Below are 13477 nucleotides of genomic sequence, written 5' to 3' on the forward strand. Positions count from 1 at the left end.
TATTAGCTTTACTTACTTTATTTATTAGCTTTATTAGCTTTATTTACTTTAAGCTTAGCCTTGCTTAAAATGAGAACTCTCTTTTTTTGCAGCTGCCTACTCCCAATGAAGTTTGGATATAGGGTGTTTTATTTTCTGTGTGTGTGTGTGTGTGTGTGTGTGTGTGTGTGTGTGTGTGTGTCAGAATGAGTGTCAGTCTGAAGGTTTTCTTTTGCCCTTACTGTTTGTGATTGCCTTTATTTCAGATGTTTATAACAGCTGCCTAAGGTTCCTTTTGTCTCTCACCCTTCGTTCAGTTCTTTAAAGTCTCCTATGTACTATAGCAGTATTTCTTGTACAGACCCCTTGTAGATTGGATGTACTTCGGGACCCCGTTTGTTGTTAGTGATCTTGCCCCATTTCGTGTTCAGTTGATAAAATCAGCTATGTTGGTAAAATAGCATTCCTGTTGACATATTAAGGATGAACTAGATAAAATTTTGGTTGAAAATTCTTGATTTTACTCTTTTCTGTAAACAAACCACTTACTGGACTGTTAGTGTTACTGATGCCTTTACTCCTTTCCTAGGTGGCTGCCTTTGCTCTTACTAGCTTTTAGTGTTTTCTGACTCCCAACATTATATAGTTGCCCCCAAGAAAACCATAATTGGGGTTGGACACATTAAGGAGCTTATCACACCACTGCTATAGTTAATAACAGTTTGAAAGAAACATGTTGCAATTCTTGTTTTTACCTAAAGAGTCAATTATGACTTGATTCAAGAAAAATTTTTGGACCTTGAGTATTGTTCTTGTTTGGGAGCATGACCATAAGCCTATACTATGAAGCCTTTGAAAGTATTCACTTTACTAGATCATATGGTTATAAATAAGTGTAAATAAGATTTATCAAGTTTAAGTCTCAGTTTATTGTGATACAGTTATTACCACAAACTACCCTGCTATGTCAACTTTTCCCACTTGGTGACAGTATACTTTAAATACATCTCAGTCCTATTTAAATTTTATTTTCATTTTTTAGCAGTTAAAACGCTTATATTTTAGGAGGAAACAGCAACAAGCATAAAACTGCCAAGAACATTGGGGCGGCCACTAGCGAATATTTTATTTAATCCTAACAATAACAAGTCTGCAAGCTAGGTGGGTACTGCTATCCTATTTTCCTGATGAAAAACGTAGCCAGACAGAGAAGTAAGGGATGGAGACTCTAGAATCCATTTGAATGTTATCTTTGAGTATATTTCTAAGAGTTATAGCTTTCTTGGGAAAAAAAAATGTGAGAAGAACATAGAGCTCTATCATCTATGATGTTAAATTAAGACAAGTTAAATTAGTTAAAGGCTAGGATGGATTGTCATTGAAGCTTCTTTACGATAGATAATTTAAATGAGTTGAAAAAGCAAAATCCAATGAAGATGTTAGAAAACTTAGATATATTTTAGGTTGGAAATTGCAGATGCAGATTATCTATAAGAGTTAGATAATAGTTTATCTTGAACCCGTAAAAGACCAAGTGCCTCTAAAAGATTTGGAGGGCCACTTGTTGCAGTGACTATTTAAAAAACAAAACAAAACTCACAGTGTTGGTCAGTGGAAGAGGGTGACCCTAGATGTCTGTACTTAGTCTCATTTCTTAAGGTGGGAACTGTGGGAGAGAGAAAAACCTCACCTTGATACACAATCTCAACCTGCTCTGATGGTAACTGATGGTAAGTTTGAGCTCATAATATCGTTTCCTTCTCAAGTATGAGGTAGATTTCCCTATTTTAGAATTGCTGCTCATCTCACGGGATCACTGGAAGTCTTGTATTACCTGTTTCAGGACAAAACTGCCTCTGAATATTTGAGGCTATAGTAAAGCAATGATTCTCAGACTTTAGTGTGTGTCAGAATCACCTGAAATTCTTGTTAAGACAAAAATGAGGGGCCCCTTCCCCAGAATATCTGATGTAGTAGTAGTGCTTGTGGGTTGGGCCCCATAATTCACATTTCTTTTTTTTTTAATTTTTTTTTTTCAACGTTTATTTATTTTTGGGACAGAGAGAGACAGAGCATGAACGGGGGAGGGGCAGAGAGAGAGAGGGAGACACAGAATCGGAAACAGGCTCCAGGCTCTGAGCCATCAGCCCAGAGCCCGACGCGGGGCTCGAACTCCCGGACCTCGAGATCGTGACCTGGCTGAAGTCGGACACTTAACCGACTGCGCCACCCAGGCGCCCCCATAATTCACATTTCTAACACTTTACCAAGTAATGCTGGTGCTGCTGTTCTGAGGACCACACTTAGAGAATTGCTATTTTCCTTAAGGGATCTTTTATCCATGATAAGGTTAGAAGTAAATATAGGAATGATAAAATTTATTAAATGTTTAGTTTTAGTATTTTTGTATTAAGTTTAGGAATAATCAGTGTACTTGGCCTTCAAAATATTGTGTTTCAGAGAATTAGGCCTTATTAAAGTGAATACAAATTAGTTTTGTAAATACTATTTAAAGTGAGTATTTGTGTAATTGTTTTATAAATTGAGAGGCGCAAGTATTTGGCTAAATTTAGAAACCATGAGAATATTTAGAGCTTAATGTTAATTATATTTAGAACTTTATTCTAATGTATTTACGTACAGCTCTTAGAAGGTTTACTTGTTGGAGGCAATTAAAGTGTTTAAAATAGAATATAGTAAATTTATACATGCAGTTTATGGATGTGAGAATATTTAATTACCCAAGTTTATAATAGGATTATTGAGTTTGTTTTCTCTTGGAGTTGATCAGCTATCAAAAGCACCTGGAAAGTGTGTTAAAAGTTACTAGATTCTCAAATAAAATGCATTTTATAGACGAAGACTTAAAGGAAAACTAGGTTTTTATATTTGTACTTCAGTAAATCAAACATTAATTAAAAAGTAAAGTACTGTGTTATTAATGAAGTAGTTTTTTCTATTTATAAAGACTCTCTTCTTGGTCACCAACAAACTTACATTAAGAGACTCTTGATAAATTTTATTGTACCAGAAAGGGGCATGTTTTAAGTTTGAATTCATGTGTTAGAGAAAGGCCAAAAATTTGCCTTTGTTTTCTAACATTCAGTGAAAAAAGGGAAATGTGATCAGACATAAATTAGTGTCCCTAAAATAAAGATAAAACTGTTGCTAAGATAGGAAGGAGAAACACAAACTAAATTTCTAATTTCACTTAATTTAAAATAGCCACATGTGCCTAACTGCTATCATATTGGATAATGCAGAAATAGAATCTAGAATCTTCCTGAGTGCAGTTCCTTACTAGTCACATTTGAGTGCTCAATAGTCACATTTGTTAGTGGCTATTAAAATGGATAACATAGTCGGTTAAGCGTCCGACATCAGCCAGGTCACGATCTCGCGGTCCGTGAGTTCGAGCCCCGTGTCGGGCTCTGGGCTGATGGCTCAGAGCCTGGAGCCTGTTTCCGATTCTGTGTCTCCCTCTCTCTCTGCCCCTCGCCCGTTCATGCTCTGTCTCTCTCTGTCCCAAAAATAAAAAATAAACGTTGAAAAAAAAATTTAAAAAAAAAATAAAATGGATAACATAAGTATAGAACATTTCCATCATTGCTGAAAATTCCATTCATTGCAGGAATATCACTATTCCTGATAGAATGACAAAAAATTCTCATGGAACTCTAATATATCAAAAAGTATCCTTACCATCTTTACAGTAAATAGAGCTTCTGATTTCAAAAAGCTGCTTTTTAACACCATCCTTTAGTGTGATTCAGTGGTATAACAACAAAATGCAAGTAATAAAAGCAGTTCTTACAGGGCCAATGCAGTTAAACCAAATATGCAGTTACCAGATAGTATATCTTAACTCAGGGGTAAGTGCTAGATTATAAACTACAGATTTTTACGTAGTGAAGACTCTAGATTTTAGATTTTCTAGAGCAGTGCTGCTCAATAGAACTTTCTGCAGCGATGGAAATATTTGGTATTTGTGTTATCTGTTATGGTAGCCACTAGGCAAATGTAGCTATTGAGAACTTGAAATGTGACTAGTGGGGAACTGAATTGAGGAATTTGGATTCTAGATTCTATATCTGCATTGCCCATTATGGTAGCAGTCAGGCACATGGGGCTATTGTAGTTTAAATTAAGTGAAATTAAAAATTTAGTGGTCAGCCCCACTTCCCACATTTTCAGCACTTCAAAGCCTCAAGGCTGGTGGCTACCAGACTGGGTAATGCAGATATAAACTATTTCTATCATTGCAGAAAGATTCACTGGGAAGCACTCTTCTTAGAGCAATGGGACTCAATCCTGACTGCACATTAGAATGCCCTTAGTAGATTTTTAAAAATTCTGATGGTAAGGCTCCACTTTTAGCATGAGATCTCTATGATTGGACAATAATCAAAGACTAGATCATAAATCAAAATTTGTAAGGTTAGGACTTCAACTAGTTTTAAGTTTCCCAGGTGATTCTAATGTGTAGATAGGATTAAAAACCACTATTTTCCTCAGTCCTGTTTCTCAATCAAATTACTGAGTCTTGATGAGTTTTTTTGTTTTTGTTTTTGTCTGTTTTCTTCACAAGCACTTTGGACATGTACCTGTTTTATAATTCAGGTTCAGAAAAGAGATTCATGTTTAAATTGTATGCCAACATCTGGATGAGATTGAGACCTTCGGAAATTTGAGGTGACAATGAAAAGTTCCTGAAAAGAAGGCACACTCATATGCTTGAAAGAGAAATGCTGAAGATAGATCTTAGTATACTTGCTTCCAGTCTTTCATAACACGTTCCTTTTTTAGTAAAATCATGTATGCTAACTATGAAGTAGTCATATACTGTAAAGGTTAAAGTTTAGAAGCCACTTCCTATCTAGCCATCCAGAGACATAACTGATATCAGGGTAGGCATTACTGTCAAGATCTATTCTGTGTATATGTACATACAGAATGATGGTTAGAAGGAAGGAGTAACTGAAAGGCATCATTTGTTTGCCCTAAGAAAGTATTTCCTAAAAGGTGTGTCTAAAGTTAAGCATATTTTTACAAATTGTTAATAAGACCTTGGTATTATTCTAAATTCAGTTTTAGGCAGGATCTACTTATTAAAAAAAAAAAAAAGTTTGTCTTGAGAGACAGAGAGTGCGAGCAGGAGAAGGCAGGGAGAGAGAGAGAGAAAATATCCCAGGTAGGCTCCATGCAATCAGCACAGAACCTGATGGAACCCATGAACCTGAGCCGAAGTCGAGAGTTAGACTCTTAACCCACTGAGCCACCCAGACACCCCTAGTTGGAATATACTTAATCCTTTGAGATGACATTAGCAGTTTCATCTCCCATATTTTTCCTCATCTCCTAATATTTACTCATTATATTATTTTTACATTTTCCATACTTGTAACATTCACAATGAGTTTTTCAGTTACATTTTTAAAACATTGTTCAGTACTCCCCACTAGTCCTTTTATCGTGCCCTCCTCATTCTTAAAGTTTTTATTTTGGCATAACTTAAGTTTTCTGGCAATGAATAGTGTTTCCATAAAGAAGTCTTAAGCTAGAATGTTTTTCCCCCTGCTAGGTGATTTGCTTTTTATGAATGAATTCTTATTTTCCAAGCACTATAATTTAATCAGGAGCAGAAAGGGAATAATCAGATTTGTGTATGCTTATGTGTTGTGTGATACTCTTGGGAATTACATCTTTCCTCTAGGATCCATGTTGGTAGAGCAGCCACTATATGGAACAGCCCTGGTCTTGACATAAAGGAAATAGAGAATTAAGATGTATAATGTGGGTCTTAACACTTTAACACTTTACCTGGAATAGCCATCACTTCTGTTCATGTTTCAGTGAGCAAAGCAAGTCACATGGCCATGTCAGACATCAGTGGGATACTGATTTTATATTCCTTCCCAGGGAGGAATACGGGATGCTTAGCAACAACGCAGTCTATCACAAGGACTACTTTAAAAAAAAAATCCATTTATTTTGAGAGAGACCGAGTGTGCATGGGAAGGGCAGAAAGAGGGGGAGAGAGAGAATCAGGCTCCACACCTGACTGGGGGGGGGGGCTCCAACCCACGAACCACAAGATCATGACCTGAGCAGAAATGAAGGGTCAGTAGCTCAAAGGACTGAGCCACCCAGGCACCCTTCACAATTACTACTTTAGAAAGCAATTCTGTTAGTTTGACAGAGATTTGAAAATTGCTAGTCTTACTGTCACCAGTAGGGAAGCCTGTTTTTTCTGTCGGTTATTCAGTCTGCCAGTTGGATCCTCAAAAGCTCTATTAGCAGTGCTTCTCAGATTTATTGTGCATTCAGATCAATTGTGAATCAGTAGTTCTGGAATGACACCTGAGATTTCCATAGTCACCATAAGCTCCCAGGTGATGCCAATGCTTTTGGTCCTTGAAACAACTTTAAATAGCGAGGCTGTGTGTATATAGCTCTTATATATTGGAGCTTTTCACTTAGAAGCTGACCACTGAAAAAATCCTTGGCTAGATGGAGAAAGGGAGCAGTAAAGGGGAACAACTAATAGGTAGGAGACCAATAAGAATTTGAGATATGACTAAATAAAGGGAAAGATGAACATTGAGAAGGAGTTATTTTGTGAATGCTTAACAAAATATCAAATAAAATTGAACAAGCCTATCAAATTTGCCATGAAGTTCGCCTTTGCCAAGGCAGGTTTAGTGAACTGGGAAGAGAGAAGCCATTGTCATGCATTAGGGAATCAGTAGGTGGTGATGGAGTAAAGACAGTGAAAGTAGATTTTTATTTTCAAGAATTCAACAATGAAAAGCAGAAAGATAGGGTGAAAACTGGAAGAGGATGTTCACAAAATTGAAGAAAAATTGAGGAATTTTTAAAATTTGTTTTTGTTTTGATTATGGGTAAGGAGTCATCAGAAGTAAAATGTTGAAAATACAGGCTTTTTTTCATTTTTCCTGTATTACCTCACTGTAGAGGGAATCATTAGTAAAGCTGTAATCAACAAATCTCTTGTAGTTTAGAATATCTGTATTATTGTGTTTGAAAATACTGACTCCCAGCTCAGTATTTTTGAATTTATCACATATTTTATGAGTAGCTACTATCAAAATTATAGTATTCTGTTATAATGGGAATATTTTAGTACTTTAAAACTGGATCTCATGCTATTTTCATTGTTGGTTTTCAGGTGTTTTCTTCCTCCAGTTTGCCTTTCCTATTATTACCAAAATGATCTTTAATTTAAAGTTCTAGTACTGCTTTGTGAGTTCTCTGCTTAAAAATCTTTTGGGACTTCTGAATCTGGTAATAGTAAGCTGGGTAATTCACACTATCCTGTTGAGAACAGTTTGAAAAGCAGGGCCAAAACAAAATAAATTTTATTGAGGGTTTCAGAAAGCAAACTGATATTGACTAGATTAGGACCTGAGTGAGGACAGAGGCCAATTTGGGATTGCTTTTTCCCTGGGGAATGTGTTGATTCCAGAAATAGCACAGGGAGATTAAAAGGTGCGTTTAACAACATAGGGTATAAGGGAACAGGGATAAAATACAAAACCGACTACAAGGATGGTGGTGATCTCTTGCTTAGGACCCTAAACCATTGTACCTTAGGTATAGAAAAACTAAAGTTAGTAGATTCTTATAGGATATTGGCATAGCTTCAGATCATCACACATACATCTTTAGTAACACGATCTGGCATTGCTAGTATCCTCAGTTGTTTGACAGAAGCAAACAATATTTTCTGGAGAAATACAGCTTTTTGCGTGTCAAATTCTGTCAATAGGCAATTTTGCAAACTGTATGCAGCACACAAAATATAATTAGGCACATGACAAGATCTCAGAAACAACAGTGAATATAAACAGACTCACAGGAACTCTGGATATTGTAGTTATGATTTAAAATAGCTGTGTTGAAAAAACAGCTGTGTTGAGAATTTTGAGCTAGTTGACTATTTTGTAGAAAGATACAAACTATAAAAAAGAAAAATGGACATTCTAGAACTGAAAAATGTCATAGGTTGGCAAAATAAACCACATTCTCTAAATAGCAAAAGAAATTAGAAGTTATAAAATATTTTGGATCAAACTATTAAAATATTGAAGTTTGTAGGATTTAGCTTAGAAGAGTGTTTATTCTAGATTACATATATGTGTCTGCTTCTGGTAATGATGGAGTAAAATCTAAGTCCCTTGCTTTTTTCACTCTATCAAGACAATTTTATCTTGGGGAAAGTTTTATATATTCATTTACGTAACAGGATTTTATTGAACACCTACTGTATGCCAGACACCATATAAGGTGCTGGGTATATAGGAAGATTTTTCAACCTTAATAGTGCTGACATCTGGGAAGATAATTCTTTGTTGTAGGGGGAATGGGGTATACATTGTTTAGCACACAATGTTTAGCAGGGTACATGGCCTGTACCCACTAGATGCCAGTAACATTTTCCCAATGGCAATAACCAATAATGTGCCTCAGTTTCTTCGGTGTAAAATGATACCTACTTTATAAGGTTGAGGAATCAGATAAGGTAATAAATATGAAGTACTTAGAACAATGGCTTGCATATACTAAGCACTTAATAAATGTTAATTATTATTTTGATTGTTAAATCACAAATATGTATATATTTCTTATTTGTAAATTTTTTTAATGTTTATTTTTGAGAGAGAGAGAGAGACCATGTGCGAGTGGGGGTTGGGGGGGGAGGGTGCTGGCAGAGAGAGAGGGAAACAATACCGAATCAGGCTCCAGGCTCTGAGCTGTCAGGATAGAGCCTGATGTGGGGTTCGAACTCACAAACTGTGAGATCATGACCTGAACTGAAGTCAGATGCTTAACTGACTGAGCTACCCAGGTGCCCCTATGTATATATTTCTAAAGTGTAATAACTTCTGTGAGGAAGAAGACTAGGACCTCTTCTTTCCATACTCCCTCTCTGGATTCTTTTGTGCTGGCAACTGTCTTTAAAAAGTATGTTATGAAGTTACCTGACAAGAGATTGGGCTAGGTAACAACTATGATCATTTACAAGTCTCAGTTGTTGTTATTATGTGACTGTGTTTTTGTATTGTTAAAAGAGAATGATCAGTTTGTTTTGTTGTGCTCTGGTACTTATATTTATGAGTAAATGTTTTAATGTTGGTTATTAAAATTTAGAACTGTTTGTAATAAAAATTATTAAAAATATGTAATTTAAATTATTAAAGTGGATACTTTCAATTTGTTTTAAAGTTTATAGAAAGCTGGTACATTGGTTTTCTTGTTCTAAACTGCTCTCCATGGTGAACTCTTGAAAATGAGAGCAATTGTAAACTTCATTGTGATTAAACGTTTAATGAACTCTTGGGATATTATGAAACACAAATTGAAAAACTTCTATTAGGCGAAGTAAATGTAGATTAATGGTTATTCCTAAAATTGATTAAGGATGGATATATATTATTAGTTAAAAGTAATCTGTAATTGTACTTTGCATTGCCTAAGAAGTTTAAATGGAAAAATGAAGATAATGTTTTTGGCTCCCTCTACTGTTTATTAAAGAGCAGAAATTACTATTTAAAACTTTTAAATAGTTTTACATTTAAGATAGATTAATATTTCATTATAAGAAAAATGAAATTTAAATATGTTATTCAGCAGAGAAAAAATAGAATAAGCAAAAATAATACACTTTTTCATAAGCATTATATCATTTTGCACTCATTTTTTTTTAATTGGATGTTTTATTTATTTTGAGAGGGAAAGTGAGCACGAGCAGAGCAGGGGCAGAGAGAGGGAGAATCCCAAGCAGGCTTCACACTATCAGCACAGAGCCCCATGTGGGGCTCCATCTCATGACCACAAGACCATGACCTGAGCCAAGACCTAAGAGTCGGACGCTTAACCAGTTGAGCCACCCAGAAGCCTCTCATTTTACATTCCTGCCATAAATATACAAGAATGCTGCTTTTTCTACAATGTGTGGTCAGGCTTCTGAATTTTAACCAGTCTGATAGGTGAGAAATGGTATCTCAGTGTAGGTTAAATTTACATTTCTCTAGTTATGAGTTAGATTGAATATGATTTTGTATGTTTATTTTTTTTTAAAAATTTTTTTTAATGTTTATTTTTGAGAGACAGAGATAGAGCACAAGCAGGGGAGGGGCAGAGAGAGAGAGGGATACACAACAGAATCTGAAGCAGGCTCCAGGCTCCGAGCGGTCAGCACAGAGCCAGACGCAGGGCTTGAACTCACAAACTGTATGTATGTATAATATGCAATATATACATATATATGTATATATAAAATACATTCCCTCCTAGGGGTGTAATATATGAGCCATAACTCTTTGTCTGTTTTTCTTTATGGGAAATTAATGACTTTATGAGAATTGGGGTAGTTCAAGGTACAGTTTAAGTTGTAGTTCATTCACACTGGAGGTTTGCCATGTCAGGCCCTTTGTTAGGCACTGAGGAGGCATTGTGGAACAAAAGCTCAGTATTGTGTAGGTTACCATTTAGTATAAGGGATTAAAAAGAGATTGAAATTTAAAACTGTGCCAGGTGCTATGGAGGAGACATACATATGCTATGGGATTAATAAAAGACACTTGGGTTAGCCTAGGTGATCAGAAAGGTTTTAGGAGAGCTTTTTCAGGCATTGTGAAACTGCGCTTTTTTGGGATTCGGACTTACCGTTTTTATTATTAATGCTTTATTAGAACCATTTGCCCAACTGAGCTACTTAGGTACCTATAAACAAACTCTAGTATGGTCAGAATTGAACTAAGATTGGATAGAGGGAAAACAAATAGACACTTTCTAGATTGTTTGGGTTTGGGTAGAACTAATTTTTGCAAACTATCATTTTAATCTTGTAGAATGTTGATGGTGAATATTATAGCATTTTGCCATTCACTATCTTTTTCAGTTTTGAGTTTTTTGTTCTTTAGAGATTGATTTTAATCATTTTAAATTACTTAGGTAAGAGTGGTATTTTATCATTTCAATGTAATGATTGTTACATGAACTATGGATGAGAAGGTTAGCACTAATGCAAAATTTAAACTGAAACAGATACCATAATCTTGGTAATAATGACATGTTCAAGTGAAGTGTCTTGATAAGCAAAGTGAAAAATACTACTTTATCGAAATGAAATGCACAAAGTGTGTTTATATATGAAAGGGTATCTTAATTTATAGTCTGTAGACAAGGAATTTAGTAATTTAATTCAATAGAGAAGACTCCATCTTTAACTATGGTTGTAAAAGTAGAGCTGTTTTCTCCTGTGAGGATTAATGTTACATTTTTCAGACTTGGTTTGGTAATAATAATAATATATCCTCAAATATAGTTTATTGTAATTAAGTTAGATTGGTTGAAAGAAATCCATAATTTAGTTTTCAATAAAATTTGATAATCCTTTCTGCTAACAGTTGCTTATGTTTTGAATTGACTTCCAGTTATAGTGTCTCATACTGGTCAGCTCCTAAAGCAAGCAACGAGGAATACATTTTCATTTTTGACAGCTGGTTGCATTTTAGAGCAGAGAATCCCAGGGAGCAAGCTGTATTAGTAGTTAGTCTAATAGATAACTGCCCACTGAAAAAAAAATTAAAAAAAAAAAAAAAAAGCGACTTCAGCTCAGGTCACGATTCTTCGAGCCCCGCGTCAGGCTCTGGGCTGATGGCTCAGAGCCTGGAGCCTGTTTACAATTCTGTGTCTCCCTCTCTCTCTGCCCCTCCCCCGTTCATGCTCTGTCTCTCTCTGTCCCAAAAATAAATAAACGTTGAAAAAAAAATTAAAAAAAAAAAAAAAAGATAACTGCCCACTGAGCTCTAGTTAGCAGTCCTTGACATTACTCTGAAAGGAAAATGAATTTATTTATTTATTTTTAATGTTTATTTATTTTTGAGAGAGAGAGACAAGAGTGTGAGCAGGGGAGGTGCAGAGAGAGACGGAGACACAGAATCTGAATGAAGCAGCTTCCAGGCTCTGAGCTGTCAGCACAGAGCCCAGTGCAGGGCTCGAACTCATGGACTGCGAGTTCATGACCTGAGCTGAAGTTGGACGCTCAACTGACTGAGCCACCCAGGCGCCCCTGGAAAATAAATTTAATAGGAATTTTACCTCATTTTTTTTTCAGACACTGGCCAAAAGAAGACCTTAGACAAGAAAGATGGGAGACGAATGTCTTTTCAGAAACCTAAAGGAACTATTGAGTATACTGTAAGTTACTTTTTTAAAAAAGCTGATTTGTCTTTGTAAGAGTGTTACCTAAGACATTCTTTGTTTATACTGAAATAACTAAGATAAAAGTTGTTAAATTGCCTTATTTCAAAAATCGTGTTTTAATAACTTATTAATAATAATGTTTAAGATCTTAATTGTATTTTAGGGGTTTTTTTCCTTAAAGAGAAATTTTATTAAGTGTGATAAAAGACAGTTATTCCAGCAAATTTAATTTAGTGTAGATGGTAATTTACAGGGAGTCAAAGGTCCTGTGTTCTAATAATTTTTATTAGATTAGGCCTTTAGGAAAATATTTACTCTTTGAGAAATGTGATCTTCATTATATTCCCAACAGTGTTAATGATAATGAAAAGGGCAGATAGAATACTTAAAAGATAAGTTGGTATTTATCTTCCAGAATAACCTCTCACATGATGATTATTTGCACTGATTTATAGCTAAGTTTCTTTAGCTTTGAAATGGAACTTGTTTCTGTGTTCTTAAAATGACCTTCAAAATCTCCCTGCAGTCAGCTTTTTACATTTCTGGTTACCAAGGAAAACTGAAGTGAGAAGTCAACTTTAGTCTGTGGTGTAATGCTCATTGGCTTGTGTGTAAATGTTGTTTATTTAGCTAATGTTAATAATGTTATACGCCAATTATTTTAGCTGACCTTAATTTTGTGTTACTGTTTGTGTTTTTCTAATATGTTATAACTGTATTAAGAAAGTAGAAATTTTAAACAATTTCTGTATTTGCATCATCATGAAACCTTCCAGTCTTGGTTCGAATCTTAATATTTTCCATGAATCCTTAAAATTGAAGAAATTATCAAAAACTTAGAGTTACACTTTATTTCTATATATTGCATAATTGATGATTTGAGACTTTAAGTATTTTTAAAAAGTTGAGAACCAGGTATTTAGGGTAGAAGTACTTTTACCATTGAAAGAATCTCTTCTTAAAGCATATTATAAACTTCAGTGTGCTTGTACCTTCTCTGCATGATTGAGAAATGGAGAAAATAAGTTCAAATAGTAAAATAATGGGTTATGTAATTTGATGTCTTTGTTAGTGTTTATTCAGACATAAGATTATAGGCATGAGACATACGATGTTATCTATACATGTAATAGTGTGATTGTGAAGAATTGTGAAAGTTTAGTTTGTTTTTAATTTTAGGAGTTTACCATTCTTTTCTTGTAATTCAATAAAACTTGTGTTATCTGTAGCAAAGTTAAATTTAACTTAAGAACCATTATTTTGTGGA

General features: G+C 34.9%; 1 protein-coding gene across 5 annotated transcripts in view; it reads left to right on the top strand.

Moving 5' to 3' along the window:
• The window catches only part of OXR1 (oxidation resistance 1), a 76539-nt gene that overhangs the window by 2398 nt on the left and 60664 nt on the right, over positions 1-13477 (top strand). For 4 of the 5 annotated variants that reach the window (XM_047842141.1, XM_047842142.1, XM_047842146.1 and 1 more), the window contains exon 2: positions 12122-12204. In XM_047842141.1, coding sequence (XP_047698097.1) covers positions 12122-12204 — 83 coding nt within the window. Of the gene's footprint in view, positions 1-6454; positions 6527-12121; positions 12205-13477 lie in introns of those variants that run through there. The other variant, XM_047842143.1, reaches the window with a different exon arrangement.

The sequence above is a fragment of the Prionailurus viverrinus genome, chromosome F2 (assembly GCF_022837055.1).
Source record: "Prionailurus viverrinus isolate Anna chromosome F2, UM_Priviv_1.0, whole genome shotgun sequence".
In the NCBI taxonomy this organism is placed as follows: domain Eukaryota; kingdom Metazoa; phylum Chordata; class Mammalia; order Carnivora; family Felidae; genus Prionailurus; species Prionailurus viverrinus.